Source organism: Trematomus bernacchii, unplaced genomic scaffold (genome assembly GCF_902827165.1).
Source record: "Trematomus bernacchii unplaced genomic scaffold, fTreBer1.1, whole genome shotgun sequence".
NCBI classification, from domain to species: Eukaryota; Metazoa; Chordata; class Actinopteri; order Perciformes; family Nototheniidae; genus Trematomus; species Trematomus bernacchii.
In genome coordinates, this window is record NW_022987797.1 from 2,612,051 (window position 1) to 2,629,391 (window position 17,341).

The 17,341-nt window shown below is 39.2% G+C and overlaps 1 protein-coding gene across 1 annotated transcript in view; it reads right to left on the minus strand.

Moving 5' to 3' along the window:
- The window catches only part of chd6 (chromodomain helicase DNA binding protein 6), a 129,611-nt gene that overhangs the window by 82,605 nt on the left and 29,665 nt on the right, over nt 1–17,341 (minus strand). Inside the window, 1 exon segment of the mRNA XM_034149866.1 lies at nt 10,730–10,779. Coding sequence (XP_034005757.1) covers nt 10,730–10,759 — 30 coding nt within the window. The 5' untranslated portion in view covers nt 10,760–10,779.

Genomic DNA, 17,341 nt, shown 5'->3' on the forward strand with positions numbered 1-17,341 from the left:
CACACACACACACACACACACACAATAGTGGCATCACGTCATGCTTCAATGTGCTTACATGACTGACTACACAGGCATGCACATTTAGAGTTGCTCACTCACTCCCCCCACTGACACTGCATGGCTCAATGTGCGTGACTGACTACATACACACACATGGCTTACAACAACCCCTCTTAATAACACACACCTACACACACACTCTGACATGAGCACATCTTTACAAGCTTCACGGCTCAATGTGCTTACATGGATGCCTACACGCACAAAAAAAACCACACTGTCTGTCTCTCCTTGATGCAAACACAGACACACACAAAAAGACACATACACACAACAACAGTCTATCAGACACACACACAGCTTCCAGTGACACGTTGCAGTGTAGCAGCCTCTGCCAGCCCAGTAAAGCCGGCCAAACACAGCTGAAGGAGGCTGCCTGCATCACACTGCCTATGAATCAATAATAACGCCTCACAAACAAGCATACACACACACTCACACTCACTCCCTCACACCGTGTCTGTCTCTCTGTCACAAATATAGACCAAGTGCACTGCAGTCTCATCAATGCTGTCTCTTTCTTTAACGGCAACAACGCCGAACAGATTTAGGGTGCGGCTAACACTTATGCTAAGCTAATGTGTGAACAGCCCTGTTGCATGTTCCAGCCTTTCTGTAACAAAGGATGCACATCACATTTAAAGAGGCCCTTTTTTGCTTTTTGGGGTTTTCCCTTTCCTTTAATATATTATATAGCTTTTTGTGTACTTAAATGGTCTGCAAAGGCTAAAATCCCTGTGTCCCCCCCCCCGCCCGCCTGAAACACCTTCATTGGACTACTTTGTTTACTTGAACACAGTGACATCACTATATAACACTCGCGCTTCTATTGGCTAGGGCACCCACATCTTGTAAGTGACTAAGGGGTAGGACATCTCTAAGCAGTTGACCAATCACAACGGAGCCGGCCAGCTAACCAATCACATCAGACTGGGCTCTGGTTTCAGACTCATGTCACAGGAGAGGAACAACATACAAATATGAACATGAAACTGAGGATGATAGGGCATCTTTCAAGAGTTTCAAGTTTTTTTGAAGGAATTAAAATAATTTAGCAGGTTGAAATAAGTGTACGTTAATCAAGCCCTTACTCATAAAAGTAAAATGACACATGTCAAAATATATTAAAAACTGTAAGTAGAGAAACACGGATCAAACGTTTTCTTTCTCCTGACTTACTATTAGAACTATCAATCTGATAGCAGTGCTTGTGATAATGATTACTTGAGGCTGTAACAACATACTGTAAGTAAAGGTCAGCTTAACAACCACATTATTTCAGGTATGTGGACAAGTTTGTTTTATACACTGAAGGTTAACTTAAAAAAATCTATATGGAGAAAAAAAATTGAGCATATTTAATGAAGATGACTCACATTTAGCCAAACCCATGCCCGTTTATAATAAGAATATTGGCTCTGATAATGACTCAGTGTTTCGGATGCTTTTTTTTTAGCAGTCGTGCCCAGCAAAAATGGAGACGCTAGAACTGGATGATAACTTGGGCCTCTACATTGTGCTGCTAAATCTATAGCATGAGAGGTATAGTTGTGTTGAACACATATAAACTGAGGACGGGCTACAAAACATACAATAATCTGTTTTTTATTTATAGATTAATTTACTCACCAATTAGACTATAAAATGTTTTTGTTTTTATAAAGGCACAGAAGATCGGTTCTCAGGGGCTGATATGTTTTGTAATTGATTTTTGGTCCACCAAATAGTCCAAAAATAATCATTAGATCATATAATTATATAAGAACAAATAAAAGCAGAAAATAAAGACGATTAATAGTTTACAAAACACATGATATAATCACAAGGTCCCCCAGTTTAAAGGTAGGGTAGGTAAGAATGGAGAAACCAGCTCGAGTGCGCTAGAATTTTAAAGTACGCAGCCGAAAAAAATCTGCCCCTTCCCTCAGACTTCCTTACAGAGCCCCTCCTCCAACACACACGAACGCGCACATGACCAATGAGGGCACGAGATAAGTTTGTGCACAGATGGAAGGCTGACAGGCAGGTAGGCCATCCAGTTATTTTAGCCGGGCCGGCTAAAATGATTGGTCGTGCTTTTTACAGTACTACGGCTTCCACAGATGAAATATTTGTATATATTTATTGTCAAAGCATTTTATATATTCATTGCTATCGGGATGTTAAGAGCATTCTATGGAATATAACAAAAAGTGTTTCTGAAGTGAATTACCTACCCCACCTTTAATATCAGCTGTTGCTACCCTTCAATTATTGTCTGTTTCTACAGTGTGCTCTCTAATAAGGGATGCGATTATGGCCAAAAACAATAACAATTGTAATGCTAATCAGAAGACTGCTTTTATTACATTACTTAAATATATTATTTTACTATTCTCAGTAACCTTTTTGATATGTGTATTTTACTGCCTCGATATTTTATTGTTTGCTTCTCTGTTGGTTATAATTTCTATAAATCCCTTTCATATTTTTTCCAATATGGTGAGTCTTATGATTAAACTGCATAAGGCTCTTTTATCATCTCATAAAACAATACTTAATGGCATATAAAAGCTCCTATTTTCCCACATCATACTGATCATTTCTGACATAAATCTCAACAGGCGCTGTGAGGAAGAATACGTGAGGTAGGGTGGAAGCAAAGGGAGTTTTGATAATATTCACCATAAATTATCTCAAGCTTTTAAATGCAGGGACCTGTTTTGAATGTAATTTTGAAACAACTGTAACTGGTGGTTAATTATGGATTAGTAAAATATGTAGGAGCTGCAGGCAACCCAAATAATACCAATCAATTTTTATCAGAGCTGAATCAAAGCTGTGACTAAACTGAGCATGATGCTTATTTATTAATAAGTGTGATTTTATGTATCCATCTGCCTATACAAGTCATTTCTGGGAATCTAAAGGCCAGACTAAACGTTCTTAAAGAGCAACTTGCAGGTGGTTTTTTTACTACATTTATGCTTAACCTTGCCTGAAAATTTAAATTAAAAAAGTTAATGCAGGATTTAATATGTTTTACGAGACATAAGGACAGGAATTCAGAGGGGAAAGTAGCCGTTTTGAGCTCTGCTACTAAAAACAGTTTTTTTTTTACGTCAAACGCGTCATATTACGTCACTTGGGGGAGCAACTTTCTCGGACTCCTTCTCTACCCAATTCACGGTAGTAGTTGGTAGTTGGTTTGAGCGGTTGTAATTTAGTGAGCTGGTATTTTTTCGGTAATTTTACATTGCATTTCACCATTTTTAATCATGGTGAGCTATTGTGTTTGTGCAGGTTGCACAAACTCAAGCCTGTCAGGACATCGAGTCCACAGTTTCCCTAACAGGAAAAGGACCGGAGCTAGCTTTCGTTCCTGGGTGCGTTGTGCGAGGTGCATCCACCCCCTGCAGCATTTCCCACACAAGCTAGCACCTATCAAACAAAACGTTTATCAGGAAACCGTATTACATCTCTCTCCCCCCCTTTGCTCCTCTCTCTCTCCCCTCCGGTACACAGCACCGTAAGACGTAGTGTGGAGTTGCATTAGGTAACGCGAGATACGGCTGATACTTGCGCATTAGTTTCTGTTATGGATCAGTATCAACAGTCCTGCCAGTAACATTACTATATTATCAATACTACTTTAGTTATAGCCTGATTTATGATAGCTAACTTCACAATGTTGTGATGTGACCGACGTTAGCTAACATTAACTGTAGCTAACGCCGGTCACTCACCAAGACAGCTGCCCTGTTCTCCACTGGTTCTCCTCACACCACAGCTCCATTTCTCTCCTTCTAATCCTTGGCTGCTCCTGGTCTCTTGGACGCCTAGCAGGCTCATAATTATAAGGTTGTGGTCCGTCATATGCATACGAATATACATTTTCAACCTCTTCTGTGTCAAAACTAGCATTGTGAACCATGTTTATTAATACGTTAGACCGGCCGCTCTCCCCCATGTGACGTCACACGCGGGAGGTATTTTTTTATGCGGAAGTAAAAATGTCTTACAAAAACGACGCCAAATGTCACTGTAGTGTATATTTATGTATATTTCTTTGAAAATCTAGTGTATACATCATTTTCCTACACATGTATTCACTGGGGTCTCTGACCTGCAAGTTGCTCTTTAAGTCTCCACCAACAAGCCTAAGAAATTGAATTCCTGCTCAGAGGAGAGCTACATTCTTGTTACTCCCAATAAGAAAAAATGTAGAGAGAGAAGGGGAGGAGGCGAAAAAGAGAAAGCTGCACACGGACGTTTCATTTCAGCTGTTTGGCTGAGTACTGATGATCAAAGTGAACTATTCTCTGTCTGAGGCCTAGATTCTGTCTTTCCTCTGCTTTACCTTGAAGTGCAGGGAACCCAGTTTCACTCTGCTGATTGCTGATTCACAGATTGTGTTGAGAAAAAACTACTGGTGGAAATCAAATCCTGTTTCAGTGCACAGAATAGATCTTTGTTAAGTATTCATTACATGTGTGGGCACTTAAATGGTAATGCTGCCACCACAAATATAAATCATTAGTGTTTAAAATGTTAAAAAAAGTGCTAAAACAAATGGTTGATTAATCAATTACATTTAAATAAATTGTGGGGCCTGTGGACATTTGCTGCGTATCCCCTCTCTATCCCCCTTTCTAATGAAGGCAAAAATCACCAAAACATTCAAAATGGAATAAATTGTAAACCATTATGATAATTCACTAAATATTTAGGTCATATATCAAGAACAATGCCCGGGAAATGTGAAGCTCCAGTCTCTAAATAAGAGTACTGCAACTCAGTTTTATATCTTAGGGTTCATTATTCAGATGAAACTATACATTTGAAAAAATATTCACTATTTCTGACTTAACCTCTTAAGCACGGCGGTCCCCCCATTGGACCCCTCCCACCGTTTTGTTTTCGAGATAATGTCTCAGGGCTTCTTAACATTTATGAAACTATTAATGTGTAGCACCAGATTAACGGGAAGAATCTCAGCTAACTGAAGATATGAACCATTTTTACCAAAACAAAACACAAGTCTCATAAGAAGCGTCTAAATGACCCCTGAGCGAAACAATTCTAACGCACTGCGGCACACAATTCAAGATAAAAATACCCTTATTACTTATCATAGCTGCACATACAATATAGCCTATTAAAGCTGAGACCCCACTGATTATTTAGGTACAGTATCATCACTGAGCGATCCGAACTTGCGACAGGGGAAGCAAACACAGACATCACAACACGTACCTTTACGGAGCTTTTACGGCAGATCGTCTCACCGTAGCTGTCAATTAGGTCAAAAGACGTGTTCAATGGCATTAAAACGAAAAAAAAAAGTGCTACAACTGTTGATCCATAGGTTGATAATGTACCTGTGCCTTTGAAGAAATTATTTATAATCCATAATTCAATTTTTTATGTAAAAATCGGAGCGGAAAAGTTAGCTGCTAATGGTAGCCACCAGAGTGTATGCAGCTTCCGGTTTTGGTAACGCGTCACTCTCACTCCTTATTTGTTAACGTGTTGGTGTGTATATAACTTTCCCTCGATTCCATTGGCTCTAGCGGTTATAAAGAGATTTCATTCATCAAAATCGAGCAAGGGGGGGCCAGAGATAGGTCAAATCCACCCAAATGACTCCAGAAGTGGGGTTTTTTGGCTAAATCTCTCTAAAAAGGTCAAATTTCACTTGTTTTGCATCAATCTTGATACAGGGTACTTATTATATGTTGTACTTTGGATTCCTAAAGCTTTTAGTCTACTAACCCATCATCGAAGGGTAGTTTTCCCTATCTGTAAAAAATTATTTTTGGATGGACACTATAATTTACAGTTTTTTACTATGTAAAATCTGAATTTTCTTTAAAATAAAAAACATCTATATTGATTCTGACTTTTCTACATCCAACTCACAGGTTTATCATTACTTTGAGAATAAAGATGATTAATTTAACCCTTTTAGAAGGGAAGATATGGTCATTTGTTCTGGGAATGTCATTTTCGAGCCTGAGACCTGAAAAACAGGCTCAGGGCTTCTTAAGAGGTTAATGATTTATACAAGAATTGTAGTCATAATATTAAAGATTCATTAAGTAAAAAAAGGGGAGAGAAACTCCCACAGGAGGAAACTTTGGGATTTTAGCCTTTGCAGACCATTTACATGCACACAAACCTATATAACACACTACAGGAAAGGGAAAACCCAAAAAGCATAATAGGGCCCATTGATCATGCGTATCTAACTACATAGAAATTATTCAGCATTACTTTTCCTCAAAACTGCAACAGCCAGCAAAAATTCTACATTTCTATCAAAAAAGTCAATCAGAACCCAGAAATCTTCACAAACAATAACAGAAGGAAACGTCAGGTCAACTTAACCAGATTTACGACAGCGACCATAGACCAGCGTTTTTTTTAAGATCATTAGGCGCGTTCACACCGGAGTACTTTTCCCCGTACTTTTCCCGTTTAGTTCCGTTAGTACCCCTTATTTTGCGTTCACACCAAAAAGAGTACTTAGTGCCGGGAACTTTTACCCCCATTTTTAGTCCCTGCTAGAGAGGTGGTACTATCCAGGGGAGAAGAAAGTACCAATTTCTATTGGCTGGGCGAATTGCAAACCACGGCCCGTAAAACTCTGAAAAGTTTTGTATTTGCTGGCATTAGCATTATTAGCATTAGCATTAGCCCTGCACACCAACGGAGAGAGAATAACTTATGGCAACACAAAAAAAAACATGGGAGCGGTGGAGTGATGAGGAAGTGTCGGCGTTCTGGCGATTTACTCGGAAGGCTTCAGTAGAGGCTGCTGGGAGTCTCAGCAGCTTCTACTGAAGCCAGTCCCCAACTCCGGGGACTTCCGGCCGGGGACTTCGGGTGGCAGTATACGCCGTGAAGTGATTTGCGGCCTGCCAGTAAACCCAAAGCAGAAGAAGACAAAGTGACGTCAGCGGCTCATTTGCGTAATCTTCCCTCAGGGATTTTATTCAGGTGTGAACGCGATCTGTACTTAGTTCCATGGGGGTACTAAGTGCTGGGGCACTAAGTGCCGGCACTAAGTACTTGGTGTGAAAGCGGCTATAAATGCGACAATGCTCCTCCCTGAAAACACCTGTGAGATCCCGAACCTCACTGTTCAACAAGACATTTCACTTTGAACAGCATACCACCACAGAAGAGTGTTGTTCATGCAGGAGAACATGCTATTAAAATTGTCAGCTTGTTCTTTATTGTCAGTGCTATTACAGCCTCTCTGAATGTTGCCACACACACATCAGTTCCTCTACACATGATTGCCGTGATGACGTTGTCACTCTGTTGTTTCAAGATGTGGCAGGCAGATAATCAGATAATTGGAAATGTAGATGTGATACCATACACACCATCACAGTATCAGTGAAAATGTCATCACTTCCCCTCACACAGGCTGATGTTACTGTAAGACCGCACTCTGTTCTTAAATACAAGCAAATTGTGTTTTAGTTTTAAATCCCAATTATGCCCCTAACATGCTTTAAATATTTTCTTCGCAAACATTATGTTTGGATGTGTTGCTAACCTGTGATCGCAGTTAAACTTCCCCCTGCTGCAATGCTAATCTTAGCTTAGCATGCTAGCAATAAAGTAGTGCAGGAATGAGTCCTCAAACCCGGAAATGAGTTAGCATTACAGCACTTTTGGTTTGTTTGTCTGAAAGTTATTGTTTTTTTTTATTTGGTTTTCATTAAACGCCTGAAATAAGATCTCTGGTTATCATAAACTCAAGAGAGAGAAGTTTTATTCTACGATTTTATTATATTTTATATCTAAGTTTTATTTATACCCCACTCATGAATGTTCGAATATTCTAAGCGTCATAAAAACGGCAGCTGGTAACAAGTGAATAAATTAGACCACTAAACGTCATCACACCAAACATTAGCCGCCTTTAGCTTAGAGGTTGTGACATTTGATGTAGTTCATTTTAACGTTTATAGCCTATAATAGCTGTTCATCTTTTAGCGATTGCAGTTACGCTTCAACATTAATAAAGTGGTGTTAATAAGTGGAGCTTATCCTGCTGAACAAAGCGTGTACAAATCATACGTGTGTCTTTGCTACAGAGCTCATTTCCTGCAATATTCCAAAAGCCAATGGTAAACTTCCATTTACTTTTTTAAAGTAGCCTATGTGATGCTAACTTCGAGGTTGGCCTACAAAACATTATTGTGAAACATTGTGTAACATACAGTACAACAGATGCTGATGATGATGTCATTAGCTTCGCAGGTATTTGGTCATAAACCAAAGTATTAGACACATGAAAAGATGAAAAGTCAGAGGATCATCAAAGTTATAACAATTGATTCTATGGGCATCAATAATATCAATACTAAAACGGCAATTCTAAAAACTGTCCTCTTGACAACATGTCATGGCTATTCATCCAATGATTGTTGAGAAATATAAGTCAGCATGGCTTAAAATAAGTATACTAACAGCAATGGATACACTTTTTGCTTTTCTGCTGCCGTCTGGCAGGCGTTACCGCAGCATCCGGAATAAGGCTGCAGCCACACGAGGACGATAACAGTTGTATCTGCTACAGTTCTCTATCAGATAGACGGTTCGGCCACACGAGGCCGACATGGAAACACAGAAAACGATAACGATAACGGGTCCCAAGGTGGGTAGATCTGCGGACGAAACGCTCTGGGGGGTCAAACGGCTTCGTGATTACGCCCTATAACGATCATTTCCTGCTAACGATGACGCAATAGCCCCAGTGTTTCGAGCCAGGTCCCGGTATCTCGCAGGACAGTGCACCCAGCAGGAGCTTCCAGCTAGATTTGATCGATATGGACATAAACGCGAGTGAAGTCTAATCGGACAGGAGAGGAGACACGCAGCTCTGCATGATAACCTGCAGCTCCGCCCGCTGTGATGGAGCGATGAGCGGAACAAAACACACACTTCAAGTTAGATCAAGTCACCCTTAGCTATTTTAATTACCTCTCAAACTACCTAAACTAGTTATAAATATGTTTATTTTTACTGTCGGGTCACTCATTACTGGATCAGCCAGCTGCATGAGACCACGGATACTGACGGGCTGTCAGGAGAGGGGGAGGAAAAGAGAGGCTCCGTCCTCCGTGTATTATTCTTATATTATTATATAGAGTCGTTATTCATTTGTTTTAAAGCTCAATAAATAACAAAGAAGACCTTTGACCGGCACTTTTCTAATTTTGTCCGGAAGATTTAAACTTTAACGGACATGTTGACCGGCGAAACCCCACCTCTGCTGCTAAACTTGCCAGATGGGTTTTAAACAAGGACAACATTTGTTTTCAAGCTCAATGATTTTCAGCAAAATCACAGATAAGAAGAGTTGGGAAAATATGAGTTTTCAACTTCTTTTACTAGTTTTTTAATAGTTTTAGGTCGTCAAAGCTGCTTGGGTAGTTTCATTTTCCATATATTTTTTCGTTAGTAATCATTATGTTAATCACCCTTCCTGTAACTTTGAAGCACTGTGACAGCAAAGCAATTAATATGGCACTGCTGGTGCTTGTAGAGAGTGAATGTATTCATCGAGAAACTTTACTACTACTGAACAATTTAGGTTGGTGTGCCTTACGTCAACCTGTTGACCTGAAAAGAGCACCATGTTCATCGAAACTGGTCAGGAAGCTTATCAGTTAACCCAGCTATTCTTTTATTTTTTTCATTTTCACAAGTGCAAAATCAGTGAAGTCATGCACAAGACCAGTTAATGAAAAATGTGTTCCCTTTCTACAAATAGCTGGTGTTTGTTAAGAAAGTGTGTTTAAAGAGGAAATATTATGTTCATTTTCAGGTTGTATTTAGTGCCTCTACTGTGACATGTCTCCATACTTTAGGGTTCAAAAAGCTCTTTATTTTTCTCATACTGCCTGTACCTCTTTTCACCCTCTGTCTGAAACCAGAGTCCAGTCTGCTCTGATTGGTTAGCTGGCAGGCTCTGGTGTGATTGGTCAAGGAGTTAGAAATGTCCCTCCCAATAGCCTATCACATACAATGTGTCGGAGCACTAGCCAATAAAAGCCTGAGTGTTACATAGTGATGTCATTATGTTACGGAAGAAAAGGAAGAGGCGTTTCAGGCAGGTGTGTGGTTATTTGTTCCTGTTTAATATCACAGTTTAAAGATAGCATTAAAAACTATTTCACTTGAATTATGCTGAAAATAAAGAGTTGATTCTGAGTTACTACAACAGCCTTTTGAGCTGTTGATGAGTAATACTACAACAATGTTGAATCATTTATAGAAATCATAATTGTTTTTATCCAATGATCGAGTTGGTATAATAACAAATAAAAAGGTAATGCTTCTGTTTTCCTGTAACGGTGCTGCTCGCAGCCTGTCACTGCAGTACGGAGGCCTCTTGCTCAGCGAGAGACTGCTGTGTCACCTCAAACTCACGAAAGAAATAATGACTCATCACTCTGCTCAGCCCGACTCATAAATATAAAAAACAGCAAGCCATCACAAAAATGCAACAAGGAATACTAAAACACCTTCAACAGAACAGTTCTACAACACAAGACAGACAGCTGGAACTGTGACAGAGGCGTTCAGGAGACTAAACGTGGTCTTCTGTGTGTGCGCTGTTTAAGTGTGTTTATGTGTGTGTTTGTGTGTGTTCATTACAAACCTGCTGCTTGTCCTTCTTGTGTATTTTCATCTTCTATCCCTTCACTGCATCTGTTCACACAAAAGGAAATCATTTGTGTTACTTTCAGAAACGCACACGACACAAACAGCACTGACAATGTTTTGTGTCATTAGACGATGGCACTGAGAGTAACATTTTGTGAAGTTGAATGTTAACTTTCGTCTCCAACTTCCTTTAATGGCACCATTTTTTTAACGCGTTCTGTTTCCTTCATTAAAAAGAAATATATATCCCTTTAAGGTTCATTTAGGACGGATACAAAATGTGTGATTCATTTCTATAATCATGATAAATCACAAGTTTACCATGTACATTGGGTGATTCAATATGTGTTTTGATTGAGAGCCCTTGTTATCAGTAAAGTACACTTCTGCTGTTAACCAACTGAAAAATAAATGAAATGTTCTATTTTAATAACATTTAGAGTTTTGTTCAGATAGTGTGTGTTTAGATAGACTGCAAGTTCATATTTTCACAAATGAGAAAAAAAGCCTTAATATGAAAGCTAATTTACTTTAAGAATCTACTGGGACAGAAGAAAAATATAAGGAGACGTTGGAAAACAACAGGTAGACAGAGTTTCTAATGTGCAGAGTGAAATCCATATCATTTATTGCAATGATAAAAATGTGCGTTATTAGAAATTGTAGAGAAATGACCCATTGTTATAAAAAGAGCATTTGTTAATGTGCCTGCCTTGGTGTTGACGGGGCCTAATTGATTTTGCTAAAGGCCACCACTGTGAAGCTGTGTTTACATGAGAACATTTGACATTTTGCACTTAATTTGGCACTAATTAACATCTACAAGGTACAACAAGCAGAAAATCACTGCTCAATGACACGCTAAGTGTTACAAATGTTCTTTACTCTCAACAGAAGTAGCATATGACCACTGACACCCTAATAAATATGGGAATTATTAGTTTATTCAGCAGGAAACTGAGAGGGGAGGGTGGGCCTTTAATATCTTTCTACACAACAGCAACCTGACAACCAGTTACACAATAACATCACAGCCATAGATCTCTGCATGCTGCAAACGTTTTCACCAAAATATGTTACGTTAACTAACTGCCAAGTTTCACTGAAAAAAAGATTTTTTACCTTTTTGCTAAGATGCACACCAAAAATATAAATGAGTAATTTGATGATTAATCATTAGAAAGCCGTGATCCCAATAGAAAGAACCGGTACAGAAACACATTCAGAAACACTCATTAAAAAAGAAAATGGAACAATATCATCTCCTGGAATATGAGAGCCCTGATTCAGTCTTTCCTCGCAAAAGACATCGAGAAAGATTTTTTCAAAATAATAATGAAGGACAGAGTAAGGGCAGGACAATGAGACAACATTCAAATCACAGGACATTTGTGTTAAAGGTTAAACATGTGTTAAAATACCATATTCAATGAGGTGTTATTGAGGAGCTGCAGAGATATCCTGACCTACAAATCACATTCTACAGACGTAACCAAATATATTTGTTTGGTAAAGATCCTCTTCAAAGACAACGAAGACAACGAAGGTCCTGATGCAATTCTGTAGTCAAAAATAATCGCAATTAGCCATTTTTTGTAAAACACTTAGTGTTAGGGTTAGGGTCAACACCTTTAGCTTTGTCTGACATTTTAGTGGAAACTTTTCTGCTCCAGTGTTTGCTTTTTGCCAGTAAAAGCACAGAAATGTTGAAACAGACTTATTTCACAATAGCTAGAAGAGAACATCTCACACATCTCCACGCTGCATCAGAGAGTCTTTGAGAAACGCAGGTACAGCAGCCCTGCCTTTGGGGTTGGTTTCATGCAGGCATGTGGAGTAGGACCACAGCCAATAGATTTCATTCAACAGCACGGCTCTCTAGGATATTACTGAAACTCATTCAGAAGCACCGCCTAGAGAAAGTTTCTCTCACTTTATGCAAATGAATGAGTTTCCATTACCTGACGCCCAAAAAATGGTTGGCTTAAGCCTTTAGGATGGGAGGTATCCTCTGCACTCCAGGATATTTTAAATATTAAGGGAACACTGGTTAAGCTTTTTTATGATTTAGTGTAAGTCTTATTTTCAGTAGGGTTTCGCTGCATGATTCGGAAAATATAACTTATTGCGTTTATTTTGACACATATTGCAATTGCAATATTATTCACAATATAGCAAGGAATCATCATTTTTAAATCATAATTCTCATTATTTGAAAAAATATGAAATGATTATGGTGTGACCTTTTTAAGAGGATCCGTACCAAAGTAATGATTAGGCCGAGATATCTCTGCAGCTCCAAAATACTTTATTTAAAATTGAATTTAAAACATATTTAGCCTTCAACAAATGTTCCACCTCCTGCATTCTAAAGATTGCATATATCAATCTTCAGTATTCAGATTTCGATACATTTTTTTATTAATTTGGCAGCCCTAAGTAGTTCAAATGTGACTAGGATTAGAGTTTGGAAAAACTCAAGGACATGAGTAAAAGTTTAAACGCAGCCGCTTATCTTACACATCTTTGAAAACCATGATACTCGTATAAATATGGCAGTTGGACTGGAAAGCTTGAATGTGAGAATGATAACCTGGCGTTTCTTGAAAAAAAGAAAAACAAGAGATGAGAGCTCTTAGTGAAAGTCCACCTGAACAATCGAGACAGGGAGTAGTGCATATACACATTACCTGCACCTTTTAACGTCCATTTTCCCGTCTATAAACTTCCCAACACAAAAGATATTTAAATCTGTTAGGACTTCCATTTGTAATACAGTGAAAATAAAAGACTCATTTTAAAACCCATCATTCTGCTAAGTGTGCACTGCGCAGAGGATGTTGGTGGGAGAAACACAGAGAGCATGAACAAATCAGTATTTAGCAGCACTACATCATGCAATATAAATCAAATGTTGTGACTGAAGTGGCATTGGGCAAAACAAATGTTGTAATATACTTGAGAATTAGGTTTAATGTTTCAAATAATTCCTAAGAAAAACCAGCACAGCCATCGCACAGCCATCACACATATTCAACAAGTGAAGCAGGAAAGCTCTAAATCCAGATAACATTAAACATTTGATGTGTCAGACTTGTCTTTATCGGCAGGTTGCTAATTTTAGAGCAATAATTAAGAAAGCTAAGCTCACACACCTGTTTGCCCCCCCCTGAACACAACACCTACAGCTTGTCTGGGGGAGAGTTCTTGCTTATAAGAAACGAGTCAATATTTACAGTTGACGGAGGTCGTCAACTGTAAATATTGAAAAGCCACTTGAGGCACATTTTTTATTTGTAATATTAGACACCACCTCAGAGCCAAGCAGGACATGGTCTCTCACAAATTATACAATTACCTTTACAGTGAAAAGTTCTTAATGGGGAGACTACAACATTTACCAAATTTACCCACAAGAGTAAATGAGAGAAAGTGGATGTTTCGTCCTCAGGGCTTTAAGAAATCAAATTCCAACATTTATACTGGGTTTATTTAGTGTACCCTTATGTGACAGCCGTCCCATCTCAACCTATATTTCAGCTGCTGAGTGATTTGGATGTCAGGAGTAGTAAACCGGTGTAGTGAAGTGAATAAATGCTACACATGAACACTTTTCTTCCAGAACAAAACTACAAATCAACCTCAGTGTCTCTGCTCTGTCACCTCTGAGCAGTGTTATGTAGTCTAATGCCTCTGAATATACAGTATGGTGTGCTTTAAAAAAAGCAGGCAGGGGGGCAGCAGCTAGTTCCACAAGACCATTTAAATATCTATAGGAACTGAACTCTCCAGCATAAAACTGTCTTATTACTACTCCAAAACATTGAAGGTTTATTTCAGAACTCACTGGCTTCGGTTCCGACTGTGATATTAAATAGCATATTAACACAACTCTATTTTCACAATATCTATTACGAAAAAGGACATATTTATATAGGCTATTACTACACACATATACTGGGAATTGGGCTTATCTATGATCAGTTTAAGTTTATTTTTTTGAAAATGCTTTATTCTGCCAAGCTTTCTCAACCAATCCCACATGGAGGAAGATATATTAATTGGTAGCTTATTTTGACTAAATAATGAAGGGTAACGTATCTTAATGTTTGTGAAACTGCAACTAAGAAATGTTTGGTATCATAGGATGGACATTTCACTTTAAAAAAGGCCCTATTATATGTTCTCGGGTTTTCCCTTTCCTGTAGAGTTATATCGGTTTAAGTGCATGTAAATGGTCTGCAGAGGCTAAAATCTGATCATGTAATACTTGTAAATTGTTTTGTTGATCAATTACTCAGCTGTAGTCACATGCTTTTTTGTATTTGAATGTTAACAACTTCAAAATGTTAACAGATCTACATTCTTGGAGTCATTGTAATGTGTAACATGCACTGCCTGGCAACATGTATGTTCTTATTAGAATGTAGAACTTGTTAAGCTTACCTATGGGTGGATATTTGTAATGGCATAATACTCCTGTGCTAGTGTGAAACCTTATTAGACAGATAGATATTACAGATATTTACACTAACATTTCCTTTAAGACCTTGTAAAATTCACAATGCAGCTAAAATAATCTCAATTCTATTTTGCCATTCTTCCATGTGACACAGATCTGATGTTTCCTAATCAGTGAGCAGCTAAATCTGCAGTGAGTCACATGTTTTCCCGTTTTATCTGGACCACAAGGATGTGCGGTACAAAATCCGATCCCGGAGGCATGTGACCTACATGCAACTTCCATGTGGACACTGAACATTTGTATTTGTCTGCATCCATTCCCTCTGACCACAAGAGTGACGGCTAACCGTACGGACGCATATGACAACTTTTCTCAATGGTATTTTATACATGCATGTCCAATTAGCATAATTAGAACCATTGCCGTGTCCTAACATGTCTGGTAGAGCCTGGTTTAATTGGGAGCTGCTAAAAACAGGAACACTGTGCTTTAAGGTTTTCCATTGGAAACCAGGAACAGAACAGAACAGGTGCAACACAGAGCCAGTGCAAAGAAGAAAACTAAGTACATTTTAAGTATTTAGTTTTCTCTTTTTGAGGTTTTCCTTTCCCTGTTGTTTGTTAAATATTTATGTGCATGTGAATGGTTTCCAAAGGCTAAAACCCCAAACACATGATATGCCTCCATTGGACTCCTTTGTTTACTTCCATAACATAATGATATCACTACGTAACACTCGCGCTTCTATTGACTAGCGCTCCAACACATCTTACGTGATAGGTTAGCTGTTGACCAATCACAACAGAGCCAGCCAGCTTCACAACATCTCCCACACATTTTCAACATTATGCAAACCTTTTTTGGGATGCAATCTCCAGGTTCTATTTCGTATAGGCTTCGCCCTCTAAGGCTATCGCTATTGGGTAATCCCCTACGCACCCGCGCAGCACTGAAAACCCTTGTAGTCCACGCCCACCTGCGAGGTGGGCCACACCTTCGGACTCACTTCCGGTATAAATAGGAAGGAGGCCCGACAATCTGCTCCCTCTTTTCTTCAGCACCCCGGTACTGAAGCACTGTAGAGACACTAAAGAGTAAAGGCTCTTTTAAGAGCCACCTCGAAAAAGATCCTTAAACATCAGGGTTGTGTTAGAGTTTGCTCCTCATGCCAGACGGGGTTCATAATGAGTTATGACCGGCACTCATGATTAGGGGTGTAACGGTGTAACGGTATACGTACCCGTACCGAACGAATATAACGTTAAACGTAAAAAATTGAGAACGTGAACAACCTTTTGGAAGTAATCTCAGGTGCTGCGTCGCAGCATTCAGAGTAATTTGCTCACATTGGGTTCAACGCGTCATAGAGCGACCAAGTCATTTCATTGGACGAGAGGCATACTATGAGAGCTGGTCACAGGGATGCGTTCAAATTTAGTCAGTAATTTGAGGAACTGTCGAAATGGCGAACACAGATAAAGTTGAGCTCGAAAATCCTCCAGCATCATTGAAGTCTCCGGTTTGGGAACATTTTGGTTTTGCAGTTACGTACAAGGATGACGGACAAAGACAAGTGGACCAAACCAAAGCTGTTTGTCGGCAATGTTCAACTAAAATTGGTTACGCGGCTGGCAATACATCAAACTTGCACACTCATTTGAAAAGGCATCACCCGAACGTGAATATCACCAAAAGAAAAAAGACTAATAATAATAATTTTTAAAAAACAAAAAATATTTTATGTTTTGTGATCATTTTTTCTGCTGTACCGAAAACGTACCGAACCGTGACCTAAAAACCGAGGTACGTACCGAACCGTAATGTTTGTGAACCGTTACACGCCTACTCATGATGTGAATCCTGCCTGGGGTCGGAGCATGCGCACGCAGCTCTCGCCCAGCAGGTGTCATGTGCTCATTGTGCCCATCTCCCTCTGGCCGACAGACAGCGAAGAGCGGACGCTCTCGCTACTGCGGCCGAGGAAGATGATTGGCCAGTCCAGGAGTCCTACTCCGTCGACCAAGCCCTTGAGTTCCTGGATCCGATTATTGAAAAGTATACAGCTCCCTTTCATATGAGTGTTGAGAGCTGTATCCATAAATTCATTTTGTGCTCAAAGTGCACTAGATTGATGCATTTAAC